The 13884-nt window shown below is 37.6% G+C and overlaps 2 protein-coding genes across 10 annotated transcripts in view; one reads left to right on the top strand and one right to left on the bottom strand.

Annotated features, from left to right (window-relative positions):
- The window catches only part of CCDC125 (coiled-coil domain containing 125), a 31139-nt gene extending 19221 nt beyond the window's left edge, over positions 1-11918 (top strand). For all 4 annotated transcript variants that reach the window (XM_045446183.1, XM_045446191.1, XM_045446202.1 and 1 more), the window contains 6 exons: positions 1133-1215; positions 2779-2894; positions 3638-3745; positions 4887-5061; positions 9441-9577; positions 10426-11918. In XM_045446183.1, coding sequence (XP_045302139.1) covers positions 1133-1215; positions 2779-2894; positions 3638-3745; positions 4887-5061; positions 9441-9577; positions 10426-10734 — 928 coding nt within the window. In that variant the 3' untranslated portion in view covers positions 10735-11918. The remainder of the gene's footprint in view (positions 1-1132; positions 1216-2778; positions 2895-3637; positions 3746-4886; positions 5062-9440; positions 9578-10425) is intronic.
- CDK7 (cyclin dependent kinase 7) overlaps positions 1-13884 on the bottom strand; it is a 62496-nt gene that overhangs the window by 11089 nt on the left and 37523 nt on the right. Inside the window, exons 12-13 of one of the 6 annotated variants that reach the window (XM_045446247.1) lie at positions 12638-12641; positions 10004-10221 (exon numbers count right to left, since the gene is read on the bottom strand). The exons of 4 other annotated variants lie outside the window; for them this stretch is intronic. In XM_045446247.1, the coding sequence (XP_045302203.1) occupies positions 10200-10221; positions 12638-12641 (26 nt within the window). In that variant the 3' untranslated portion in view covers positions 10004-10199. Of the gene's footprint in view, positions 1-9657; positions 9816-10003; positions 10222-12637; positions 12642-13884 lie in introns of those variants that run through there. One more of the 6 variants, XM_045446252.1, reaches the window with a different exon arrangement.

The following is a 13884-nucleotide window of genomic DNA, read 5'->3' as shown; positions in this document are numbered from 1 at the left end:
CCAGAAAATTCTGATTCAAACACCCAGATTTGCATCTGTCAGTAGACTGCCTTTTAGGATATTCTTCAATTAAGCAGAACTAGCAAAAGAGGTTTTGTTATGAAGTCTGCACAAAAAGAGAGTGAACCAGACAGCAAAGCATGAACAGGAGAGGGGCAGAGAGAAAGGGAGAGAATCCCAAGCAGGCTCAGCACTGCCTGCGCAGAACCTGATGCAGGGCCCAATCTCAAGAACTGTGAGATCATGGGGGCGCCTGGGTGGCTCAGTCGGTTAAGCGTCCAACTTCAGCTCAGGTCACGATCTCACAGTCCGTGAGTTCGAGTCCCGCATCGGGCTCTGGGCTGATGGCTCAGAGCCTGGAGCCTGCTTCTGATTCTGTGTCTCCCTCTCTCTCTGCCCCTCCCCCGTTCATGCTCTGTCTCTATCTCAAAAATAAATAAACGTTAAAAAAAAAAAACAAAAACAAAAAAAAAACTGTGAGATCATGACCTGAGCCGAAATCACGAGTCAGACACTCAGCTGAACCACCTAGGCGCCCCTAAATTTTTATTTTAAGTAGGTTCCACACCCAATGTGAGGCTTGAACTCATGACCCTGAGATCAAGAGTCGCATGCTCTACTGAGCCAGCAGCCCCCCTCCTTATTATTTTTTATTTTTTAATTTGAGATACTTCTGATTGTTTCTCAGATGAGTATACAGAAGGGTTAAGAGTATGTCCAGAATCTTACCACACTCTAAATTGTTTTTGTTTTGTGACACATATAAGTTCTAGCTTGTTTTGAAGTAGGAAAAATTTTATCTGGGTTTTTGTTTTCTGATATGGGATACAAATATTCTCATTCAACAATGAAATGTTAGGGGTGCCTGGGTGGCTCAGTCGATTGAGCGTCCGACTTCAGCTCAGGTCATGATCTCAGTCCATGAGTTCAAGCCCCGCGTCGGGCTCTGTGCTGACAGCTCAGAGCCTGGAGCCTGCTTCGGATTCTGTGTCTCCCTCTCTCTCTGCCCCTCCCCTGCTCATGCTCTGTCTCTCCCTGACTCAAAAATAAATAAAAACATCAAAAAAATTAAAAAAACAAAAACAATGAAATGTTAATGTTTTAGTTATTTGGAGGGTACTTTTTTTTCCAGGCTAAACTGTGAAAATGCAGTCCTCAAGGAAACTCTGAATGTGAAAACAGAAGAAATTAAAATGCTGAAGTCGGAAAATGCACGTAAGTGAAGAGCATTATTTTGATGATTGCTTAAGAATATTATGTTAAAATATCAGTTTTAGTGTCCTATGTTAAGAACATACTTATCAATAGACAAAGTGCTATTATTTAGAAGCAACGTACTTCCAAGAAATGCGTCATTAGGGTTTTTTTAATGAAAAAATTTTAAGATGAAATTCACATATCAAAATTAACCATTCAAAAGTAAATAATTCATAACACTCACAATGTTGCACAATTATCTAATTCCAAAAGATTTTCATCACTCCAAAGTAAAACCCTGTATCCAGTAAGCATTTCTCCCCATTCTCCCGTTATCCTTTTGTTTTTCTACTCAGTGTAAAACAAAATGGTAGAGCACCTCATATTTGAGAAACCTAAGTACATGTTTTTTTGGGGGGACATTAGTAGGGATGTATTCTAATAGTATTAAGGCTAATACTAGCACTCTTGCTTTTTCAAGATATTGACTGACTACAGACTTTAAAGTTTTTACCTATATGTGTGTACACACACACCCCTTATGTAATAAGTCACCTTATGATAAAAGTTAATAAAAGAATATTAAGATATCTTAAGAATATATTTCTTAAGTTTATTAATTTATTTTGAGAGAGAGAGATAGAGGCAGAGAGAGTGAATCCCAGGCAGGCTCTGCACTGTCAGTGCACACCCCAAGGTGGGACTTGATCCCACGAACCATGAGATCATGACCTGAGCTGAAGTCGTACACTTAACCGAGTGAGCCACCCAGGCGCCTCCAAGATGTTTTAAGAATATTAAGATGGCATCAACTTTTTATATAATTTTAAGAGATGTGTTGTTTCTTCCTTCTTAGCAGAAACTGTTTTAAAGTAGTGGCTTGAAGGAGACAAAGTTCTAAATCAGGTCATGGGCCTGAGAGGGGCACTTTCTGTAGTCTAGTAAGTGAATAGTGGCAGAGCACCTGGGTGAGAACTGCACAGAGAAAATGGTGCTTCTCCATACCTGTGATTAGAGCAGATGGGAGATTTCACCTGTGTTAGGTTAGTTCAGGAAAGCAGCAGCCTGTAACCACATCCACTCCCTCTCTACCACCTCACTGCAACAAGTCGGGGAGAAGTCACGATTTTCTGTTCCAGGATATAGTAGGACCGCTCTTGTTATAAATGGTTGAGAATTTGTGAAAACTCATAATAGAAGTCTAATAGAGTTTGGATAGCTGGTCCATTTGACATTAAAGCATGAGCTCTCACCATCTGGTGGTCTCAAGATCTAGCAAGTGCAAATAATTTGCATTTGTATGTTCTTTGAAAATCCTACAAATTTTCTTTGAGCAAATGAAGACCAGACTTTGGACACTTCCACATTAAATACAGTAACATTTCATCTAATGTTAAGTATCTGTTATCTCGTTTGATACTCACTATTTTATCAGATTTTCTGGCTGTGCAGTTTTGGTAGGCAATGTCTATATATGCACTGCTTGTAAGAAGTGAGTGTACGATGTTGGTGTAACTAGTAGCTTAGGTGAGGCCGGAGTCAGACTGCATAACTAACACTCTCTTCTTTGGCCCTTCCTAGTTTTAAATCGACAGTATTTGGAGGCCCTCGCCATGCTGGAGATCAAACAGCAGATGGCAGCTCAGGAACACAAGTGCCGTGATAAATGTGGTTTTACAGAGGTTTCAGGTCTTGAGGTAGGTAGGCAGGTATGAAAGATGAACAAGAGGGAGATTTTCTACTTTCCTTTTCCCCATCACCGTCTGCGACATGTTCTAGAATAGCACTATACTTAGCAATTTGACACTGAGGGTAAGAGAGGCCCATTGGTTTCCCCAGGACAGTTCCTCAACCTTACCGGTACCATGCATTACATTCTGGTACACTAGGACATGTGCTGGCCACTTCCTGCCCCATTTCTTATTTTTATAGTTTTAGCATAAGCTGTGTTAGCTGTGTCTAACATGACACAATCACAAGTATTTTTTTAGAAACGGAGGGATGATTATTTTCCTGACATATTAAAATTCATTCATCATTTTTAAGCATGCATCTCTCCCTGGTGGGAGCTGGCAGGAGTAAATGCTGGGCAGCCAGGCTAAGCTCATTCACAAATCGACAAGGTAGATTTTAATATTACTTCAAGTTCCTGGCAGGGATTCAGACCATAGAAACTGGTGCCAACTTAGAAGTTTTGGAAAAAGGAAAGAAGCAAGGTAGAACTCCTTTATGGATTTGTTCCAAGTAGTAACATTCTTTCCTCATTTGTGGTTGGATCCTGAAATCCGCCTGTCAATTTTCTTCTATTTTTGTTTCTCTTTCCAATTTCTTTGAATTGCATGCTCGAATATAAATGTGCATGTGTGTAAGTGCCCTTGCGTTTGTGTGCAGCTAGGTAGTGCGACCCTCAGTAATGGGAGTGATGTTTTCGGGTTTAAAGCTTGCTGTCCTCAGAGCCTGCCTTTGCCATGGTCCCGGAGGGAGTCCCTGTGCTTGTGCCAAAATGGCGGCATCGGCTCGGAAAATGCTGCTTAAGCTCAAACAGGAGGTAAGTACCATATTATCAAAACACTAAAAGCTTTTTTTTCTCTATTAATAGAAGGGAAATATCTGCAATAATTAGCTTCCTTTTAGTAGTCACTGGCTGTGGAACTCAGGCTTACTTTTATATGATAGAATTAACGTACCAACTGGATTTTATTTACATGGTTCCAAAATACAAATAGTACTTGGCATGATACTATGGCAACATAAAGTTGTTTGCCTAAGTTTATAGTTGATATTTCCTGTTTATGTTTCTTTTCTCTATAAATGGTCCCCAAATTACTCTATTTATAATTAGAGGAAAAAGCTCATACTTAAAATCACTAGGATCCACAACACTGATAAATGGGGAGATTAACATAAAGCTTAGCAGAAAAACAGCAAGGTACACTGAAGGGACCTTTGTACCAGCCAGACCTAGGTTTGAGTCATAGCTCTAGTATTTTCTACGTGTGTGGGTTTGGATACATATGTTAAAACAGAGAATAATAACTAGTTATTGGGCTGTTTTGCGGAAATAGAAGAGGCAGACATTTAATGTTTAGCACTGCACCACGCAGGTGCTGGCACTTAAATGACGGCTGCCATTATAATAACAAATACAAACATGGACCATAATTTTAAAAATATTTTACCTTTATTGAAGGTATGGAATTTCAAGTCTTCAGACATAGGAAAAATAACAGCTAAAAATTAGCAGTTCATTAAGACAAGCCTAAGATTACAAAGATCAGTCAGGGTCAGTTATGGCACATATCTAAAAGGTGACATTCATAATTATTTTCGGTGATACTGTCTAGACTGGCCCAAGGCAGAATGGAAATGCAGCCTTTGGCATCCTCCCTTCTTACTTGTTGGGCAGGACACACACAAGGCCTTTCTGTGGTAATAAGGTAAGGTCCAAGAAGTGGATTAACAAGGAATGATCGGGCACCAGGAAGGAAATTTCTGGTAATCTAGTTCAGAGTGGGCAGCTTCTGTAGAGGGGAATCAGCAAGTACTAATTAGTTTAAGCACATGAAATAGATCAGACTGACAGATACATGCTAGGCAGGGAGACTACATTTGCTAATGTTACTCAGCATTCAGGCAAGAATTGTTCTAGTTTTGCATATGACACCTGTCAAACTTTCTTTCAAAACTAGTTGGGACTTTTGCAGAAGAGTAAAGAAGAAGCTTACATAATGGCAGATGCATTCAGAATTGCATTTGAGCAACAATTAATGAGGAAAAATGACCAGGCACTAAGATTGACACAAATGGATAAAATGTGTAAAAAAGCAACAAAGTGGATAAATTGGAAGCACCTTAAGGAGGATGGTAAATATGAATTATAATGGCAATAATCAGATACAATTTTAGTTGTTTTTGATTATAATCAAAGTTGATTATGCACCGTTAAATGAAAGGAGAATATAATTAAAAGTATCACAGTTGTGATTTATTACAAAATTTAGCAACTATGGGAAGAAAGGGGGTCACTGGACGTTACATATGCAGAAGAAATATTGGGGTCACCAAAACCATAAAACAGTAGAATCTTTTCTACTACTCAACTATCTCATTTAAGCTACTTAAAAAAAATTGTTCACTTATTTTGAGAATGTGTGTGCACACTAGTTGGGGAGGGAGGCAGAGAGAAAGAGGGAGAGGGATAATCCCCAGCAGGCTCCAAGCTGTCAGCACAGAGCCGGACACAGGGCTCAATCTCAAGAATAGTGAGATCATGACCTGAGCTGAAATCATGAGTCAGATGCCATGGGGTGCCTGGGTGGTTCAGTCTGTTAAGTGCTGACTTTGGTCATGACCTCACTGTTCATGGGTTCGAGCCCTGTGTTGGGCTCTGTGCTGACAGCTCGAAGGCTGGAGCCTGCCTCACATTCTGTGTCTCCCTCTCTCTCAGCCCCTCCCCTGCTCGTGTTCTGTCTCTCTCTCAAAGATAATTAAAAAAAAAAAAAAAGACCCTTAACTGACTGAGCCACCCAGGTGCCCCTCAACTATCTCATTTAAATAAGACCATGTTTAGTGGGGAAAGTTTATGAGTGCTAGGTGATTAAAGGGAAACTGCCTAGACGTCACAATGAAAATAGTGAAACTCAGGGGTGTCTGGGTAGCTCAGTCAGTTAAGCGTGTAACTTCGGCTCAGGTCATGAGCTCACAGCTTGTGAGTTTGAGACCAACATCTAGCTCTGTGCTGACAGTTTGGAGCCTGGAGCCTGCTTCGGATTCTGTGTCCCCTCCCTCCCTGCCCCTCCCCTGCTCACGCTCCATCTGTCTCTCAAAATATAAACATTAAAAAAATTTTTAAAAAAATAGTGAAACCCAAACATTAAGTATATCTAATTAAACTTTGCTGAAATGTGTGATTCTAAAAGGAGATGGAGGAGTAGAGGAAAAATCTTAAGTTGGAAATATTAATAAAATACTTTTATAAAAATGAAACAAGTTAAGGGTTAGGTTTTGTTCACAAACCTATCAAAAGTTCATGGCCATTTTTCAGTATTGTACTGGTGTGAACAAAATATATAAAAATGGAATAAAAGAATGAAAAATGACAGTTGGAAGTAGATCATCCAATAAAATCAAAGTAGCTGTTATTTTTTAGAAATTTTAGTTTCGCTAAATGTTCAGTATCAGTTTTTATTCATCAGTATTATTCAGTGCAACTCATATTGCTTCAATTTAAAATTCCAACTTGAAATCTTTTATTAGTCAAGAAAGATTATATAGTGAAGTTTGTAGGTTTAGATGTTTTAATATTGAAATTCTGAGGTGACTATATTTCTAAATATTTTCTAATATGTCAAAACCAATAATCCTAATTCCAGTCTTTCTCGTGTTCACATGAACTTTGGAAATATGAGTCTTAGAATATTAAAAATGAAACTTGTAATAAGATACCTATTTTTAATTTTTTCTCAAGTAGTACATATTCCTAATAATATACAGGTCAAGTGATGTGAAAATAAAATATAGGGAAAATATAAATAGAGGTAAAATAAAATATAGGGAAAATAAAAAAGGAAGCGATAAACAAGAACTATGAAAGTAGATAGAAGCAGATCATAAGACTTCTGTATTTAGACTGTTTATCAGGTGGAAGTCAGGGCAACACAGGAAATCGTAACTCTCAACACTGACTCTTAAGGAGGCATTCCACACTGTCCTGAAATTAATTTCTAAAATGGTTTTCTGACATGAGACTTACAACAAAAATCCCTGAGCTGGCTAATGTAATGTCTAAGTCCCCAACAATCATTTATGATAAATATAAAATCAGAATTTATATGGCTGTTATCTATAATAATCCCTTGATAAAAGCCAAAGGTATAACCTTAGTGTCCAACTCAATGTAGGTGATTCTGCCAGGCAAATATGCAAACATAGTCCATATACTTAGTCTTTTAGGAATTGATGGAAAATGTTAATATCTAGTTCTTTCAAGGACCACAAATGTGTAGGTCATTTTCAGGCACCTCTTCTAAGCTAAGCCCTTGATAGGAGCTGGACTGCCGAATTTTCAAAGGTGTTCTCTTTAAGCACAACCTTGGTGTTCTGTGATGTGAACTGAAGGCAAATCCCTTTGGAAATGTAATTTAATTGCTTGTTTGTTTTGATGGAAGATGAGGAGAAGAGTTATGGGAGAAAGAAAACGAAGGGGAAGGCATGGTTAGAACAATCTTATGAAAGCCTGCCACATTCTGTCATCTGCACAGAAGACCACCCACTGTGTCCATGGAAGTTGGCCAAAAAGGTAGTGCTAGACAGACAAAATGGGTTTTTCCTAAGAGGTAGATTAATATTCATTTCAGCACTTGAATACATACTCATTTTATATTCTAGAATGACTGCCTTTCTTAGCTAATGACAAACTTGAAAAACTTTTCCATTAAAAATATGATTTGATAGATATAGCTCCTGATCTTTGTTTTCCATTAAGGCCCTGAAGAGACTGGAAGCAGAATTTAAAATAACTGATTCATCTCCGAAAGGCCTTTACAAGTCCATACAAGTGTCAGTAGCTCTTTGTCAGTTTCTTTTTTTTTAATGTTTATTTATTTCTGAGACAGAGACAGAGCATGAGTGGGGGAGGGGCAGAGAGAGAGAAAGGGAGACACAGAATCTGAAACAGGCTCCAGGCTCTGAGCTGTCAGCGCAGAACCCGATGCGGGGCTTGAACTCACAGACTGTGAGATCATGACCTGAGCCGAAGTTGGAAGCTCAACCGACTGAGCCACTCAGGTGCCCCTACTCTGTCAGTTTCTTAGTGACAAAACTGATTCATTTTATTCACGTATTTCAGTAATCTGAAGACGGACAGGACGTTGCCATAGGCCAGTTTCTTGTATGTGGTTAACATCTTAGAAGACATTAACTTTTCTTGTTGATAATGGCAGCTTAGACGAGTTCTGAGAGATAGGTTATAGCATATTTCTTTTTTTTAAGACTACAAATAGAGATGCAGATTCATTCACTCATCAAAGCTAATGAGCACATCAACTTGTCTGGCTTTTCTCCTTTTGTTGAAGTTGCTTGAGGAAGAGGTCAGTGAGTGAGCCCCGGTAGCTGTGGTTTATCAGGATTGGGTGGAAAGGGAATTGTCTTTTATCTGTTCTCAGTTTTCCATTAGACCATTTGCAGAGCATTCCAAAGGCATTCTTGATGTTTTCTTTGTATAAATCCACAATTTTGGTACCTTCTGCTATAAAACTGCATCCTTTCTATAAAGAACATCATCAGTGTACACATTTCAAGATGTGGACTTTTAAACATTAGGTCAGTACCTGGGCTACATGTTTTTTTTTTTTAATTGTGCTAAAATATACATAAATTTACCATTTTAACCATTTTTAACTTTAAGTAGACTTCATGCCCAGCATAGGACTTGAACTCATGGCTATGAGATCAAGACCTGAGCTGAGACCAAGGCACCCAGGCATCCCCCATTTTAACCATATTTAAATAACATTAACTTCATTCACATTGTTGCGTACCCATCAAGACCATCCATCTTCAGAACTTTTTCATCTTTCCAAACAGAAACTACCCATTAAACACTAACTGTCCACTCCCTTCTCCCAGCCCCTATGCTCTATTATTTAATGACACAGCAATCCTGAAGCATGGAGGCTATTATTCTCATTCTAGAGGTGAAGAAAAAAAGCACAGAGACCTTGTCCAAGGTCACTGAGTAAGGGGCTAAATGAGGATTCAAGTCCAGGTCTTTCTCCTCTAACGCAGGATTTGCATGGTTTAGAGACCACTTGTGGCCTGCAGACATGTTTTGTTGGGTCTACACAGTGTTGTCAAATAATGTTGGTAAGTGGCTGACATTTAACACTGGAAGACTTCACACACACATCTGGATTGCTGCTTCCTCTGGAAGACTGAGATGATCTGGTAATGTGGGCTGCATGCTCTCTCGAGGGAAGCTATCGCTGGGAGCCAAGGAGTAGAGCGGCAGGCAGGGCATTGCTCTGGGTCCTTACGCTGTGACCCACTCAACCTCCCGTTTGCCATCCTGCCTCTCAAGTCTGTGTTCTCTTCCCACTACACTGATGCCTGACTCACCAGACTTCTCCAGAAGAGAACCACCTCTTGACTGATTTACAAATGAATTATCCTTGGTTCAGACTTACCTCTTTTCCTGGAAGTATATGAGTGAGGGTTTTTATGTTTCAGTTGATTTGCATGTTCAGTTTTAGGATTACCATCACAAGGAAGTAAGAAGACCTTAGGGCAGAAACTGTTGGGTATGCTCCCTTCAGAAAACAGTTCTAAGAAGACTGAAGACCAGGATAATCCTCAAGAAGTCTTTAAGATGCTAACAGAGTTGGTCAGTGTTTTTGCTTTCTCTTGTTAGAAGTTGTGGTTAAGCTAATCTTTTTGTTTCCTATTAATTCAACTCTTTTTTTAAAAAATTCCGTTCTTCAGTACTCTGTACTTGCCTTTTATGCCCTTTTCTCAGCTGAGGTACCATCCTCCAGTTTTGATCTTCATCTCCTTAAATTCCCTGCATGCTCTTCCCACTTCTCCCATCCATGTTCTTCCTGTACAAGTTTAAAGCTTCACCTCTGAAAAGAGGGGGCTGCCTGTAATTAACTGCAGGTACCTCTGTCATCTGCATTTACACATACAGTCCATGACAAGACCTTTTACTTAATTCAGGAATTTTTAAAATGTACAAGGCAACTTTCTCACACATTATATCTTGAATCATTATCTCTATTTCATATGACTAAAAGACTCATGCTATATGAACATACTTATCTATACAAGAGGATTAAAGTCATTTATTCACATATAAATATATTTAAAAAATTTCACATATAAAGAACTTCAGCCTTCTCTTGCAGGGGTAATTACATGTTGATATTACACACACACACACACACACACACACACACACACAACCACGTGTATGTTTTTCCTCTCTCTTCAGATGACCTACAAAAGTTTCAGCAGAAGGAAACTTCTGTTCTCCGTAAGAAAAAAAAAAAAGTCCTCAGTAATGTGTAGCATAATACTTGGGGATCGCTAGATTAACTTATTTAATTAATGTATTTACATTGACTGACTTAACAGATTGAAGACAGAACATTCTGAGAAAAAGTCTTCTGATTATAGCTCTATATGCTGTGATTTATTGACTAATTGGCATATTTTTACTTTTTGTCCAAGTAGTTGAATGACAAAGAAGAAGCTTTGGCTCATCAAAGAAAAGTTAGTTACATGCTTGCTCGGGCATTAGAAGAGAAAGACACCACCTCAAATGACAATAAGGAAAAAAATCTTGTGAAAGACAATTTTCCATTAAAAAATGCATGGGGGAAAGCTTCAGAATTCCCTGCACTGCATGATCCTGTGTTTTCAAGTGTTCACATTTTAAGTTCTGCGGGCTGTCTTTGTTCAATCCAGCACCCTCACAGAGATCAGCACTGCACAAGAACTCTCAAAAGATCCTGTTCTTTGCCATCAAATATCATGTTTTGAAGATAAATCAGTTGAAATCAGACCTGAGAGCTGTTTATATTATGACACTTTAAAAAAGGACTGTACACATGTTGCTACATCTTCAGAAGTTGTATGTTTTATGGGTATTTCTAAGTTTTAGAAGGTAGCTTAAATACTCAAATGTTTTCTACAAGAAATTTATTAATATTCTGTTGATGGATTTTATAAATTACATTAGTATGCTTTATTAAATTTTCAATATTTGCCAACATCTTAAAAACAAGAAAGTGATTTCTGAGAAAAAAAAGTTATTAAACTATTTTGAATGACTAAAGGGATCTTTGGCTTAAGCAACAATATAAATTAATGCTCTAAGAAATAACAATGCCTAGGAATGGCTGCATGATAATTTTTGAAATACATGTATCTTGTTTTATTGCTATTTTTCAGGATTTTCATTTGCCAGAGAAAGGTTACAACTAATAATTTCCTTAAGTTAACTTCAATAAAAAAGTTATCATGGTGGGACTTTGGCAGAAGCATATTCAAAGCATTGCTAGTTACCTTTATAGCTTCTTTTTTTGTTGGTGTGATGACACTTTGGAGCCAGAACTGTGCAGAATTCTAGCACTCACACCATTCTTTGGTTTTGATGCTGAATTTTAAGGTATTGCATAAAATCTTTAATACCTTCTGGGAATGTTGCTATATTAGTAATATCACAATTATGCCAAAGGAAATGCATTACATTGTCAGAAGTTTTAGAAGTTTTGTAAAACTTTAGTTATGATCTCTAGTAAAAAAAAAAAAAAAAAAGATATGACTACATTGAATACTACTTATAGATGAGGTAACAACAGGGTAAAATGAAGTAACAATATAAAATAGAAACCGTTTATAGTTGTTAAAGCAAGAACATTTAGTTGGCTTTAATAAATATTAATAAAAGATGAACTTTAGCAAATAAATTTTGAAAAAAGGAGTAATGATGAGGAACTACTGTTACTAGACATTAAATTGCATTGTCCTGGTAGTAATATAAAGCTACATTATTTAAAATAGTGTGGTACCAACAGGTCAATGGAATATGATAAAGAGTATACACAGAACTAATACATATAATCACTTAATATGAAATAAAAGGTAAGAAAAGCAAAGATTTGGGCATGTTCAATAATATCTAAGTGTAAAAAACAATAAAAGCTAGAAATGTTCTTTTTTAATGTGTGTATATGTGTATTATATAAAATGCAGATGCTTAAACTGCTAAAATTTGGAATACTCCCCAAATAACAAAGAATCTAAATCAACAATTCACAAAGAGGGATTATATATGGTAAGCAAATGTGAGGAATTATTCAACAACAGTAGACGTTTAAAAAAAGTAAATGATAATGAGATACCAAATTAGGAAAGATCACAAAGATTATGTGAGTGCTAGAGATGATGAGGGGAAACAAATACATCATACAGTGTTGATGACCGTGTATATTTGAGAACCTGCATTCAATTTTGGGGGCATATAACTCAGAAGTGAAATTGCTAGATCATATGAAAATGCCTTTAAAATTTTTTTAAGCAAAGACTACAGTTTGTCATAGCAGCTACACCACTTTACATTCCAACCAGTAGTACACAAGCGTCCTAATTTCTCCACATCCTCACCAACACTTATTACTTTCTATGATTTTTTTTTTATATATAATAGTGATCCTAACGTGTATGAAGGGGTATGTCACCGTGGTTTTGACTTGCATTTCCCTAATGATTAGAGATGTTGAGCATCTTTTACATGCTTATTGGCCATTTCTAGATCATCTTTGGTGAAATGTCTATTCAAGTCCTTTGCCCATTTTTTAAAATATTTTATTGTTGAGCTATCTTTTATCAGATATATGATTTGCAAATATATTCTTCTGTTCTTTTCACTGTGTTGCTTAACACTCCTGTGATACATACAAGTTTTAAATGCTGACGTAGTCCAGTGTCTTTTTTTTTTTTCTTTTTTCAGAGAGAGAGAGCACATGAGCAAGGGGCAGGGAGACAGGGACGGGGAGAGAGAATTTCAAGCAGGCTCCACACACAGTGCAGAAGCCAACACAGAGCTCCATCTCACGACCCATCATGACCTGAGCCAAAATCAAGAGACAGACACTTAACCCACTAAGCCACTCAGATGCCCTATATCTTTTTTTCCCCCACTTTTCTTGCCTGTGTTTTGGGGTCCTATCCTGGAAGTCCTTGCCAAATCTAATGTCATGAAGCTTTTCCTCTATATTTTCTTCTAAGAGTTGTTACAGTTTTAGGTCTTGAGTTTAGGTCTTTGATCCAATTTGAGTTAGTTTTTATATATGGAGTAAGATAAGGGGAAGTACACTTCGTACCCAGCAAGGAGCCCAGTGTGGGGCTTGAATTCACCACTTTGAGATCAAAAGCTGAAATCAAGAGTCAGATGCTTAACTGACTGACCCACCCAGGCACCTGGGATGGGGTGGAGTGGGGTGTGGAGAGTTCTTCATTTTTAAGAACTAAATAGCTATTGGGAACACAGTGGAAATATGGCAATATCAACATTATTGAAAATTCATACTTTACGATTCCCATCCTGATTATTTAAGTACTAATCTAGGTACTGCTATAAAGAGATTAAAATCCCAAGTAAATTGACCTTACTATATGGATAATCCAATCAGGTGACCTTTTTTTTTTTTTTTTTTTTTTTTTTTGAGACAGCAGACTTCCCTTTTTGGTAGCAGACAAGAAAACCAAAAAGATTCTAAGTACGGCTGCTGGCTTACAGATGGAGAATGCCATGTGACAAGGCATGTGGACTGTCTTAGGAAGCTGGGAAAAGCCTTGGCTGACAGTTAACAAGGACAGGAAGCATGTGCATTAAAATCACACGAACTGAGTAAGCATAGAAGCAGATTCTCCTCTAGAAACTCAGATAAGAGTCCAGTTCAACTGACACCTTGATTTTGACCTATGTGAAAACCACTGTTGAGCCAGGTCAGATATGTGGCTTATAGAACTGTGAGCTAGTAAATTTGTGTTACTTTATGCTGATACACTTATGGTAATTTTTATACAGGAAAGAAAAATAACAGTCCATAAATAAAGCATAAGAATGTAGTGTTGTATACGTAAGATAGATGTATTTTTATATATTAGATGGCTGTTAAATAAATT

The sequence above is a fragment of the Leopardus geoffroyi genome, chromosome A1, assembly GCF_018350155.1.
Source record: "Leopardus geoffroyi isolate Oge1 chromosome A1, O.geoffroyi_Oge1_pat1.0, whole genome shotgun sequence".
Taxonomy (NCBI): Eukaryota; Metazoa; Chordata; class Mammalia; order Carnivora; family Felidae; genus Leopardus; species Leopardus geoffroyi.
The sequence above is the reverse complement of the archived record's forward strand: the minus strand, read 5'-3'. Positions and strand labels throughout refer to the sequence as shown.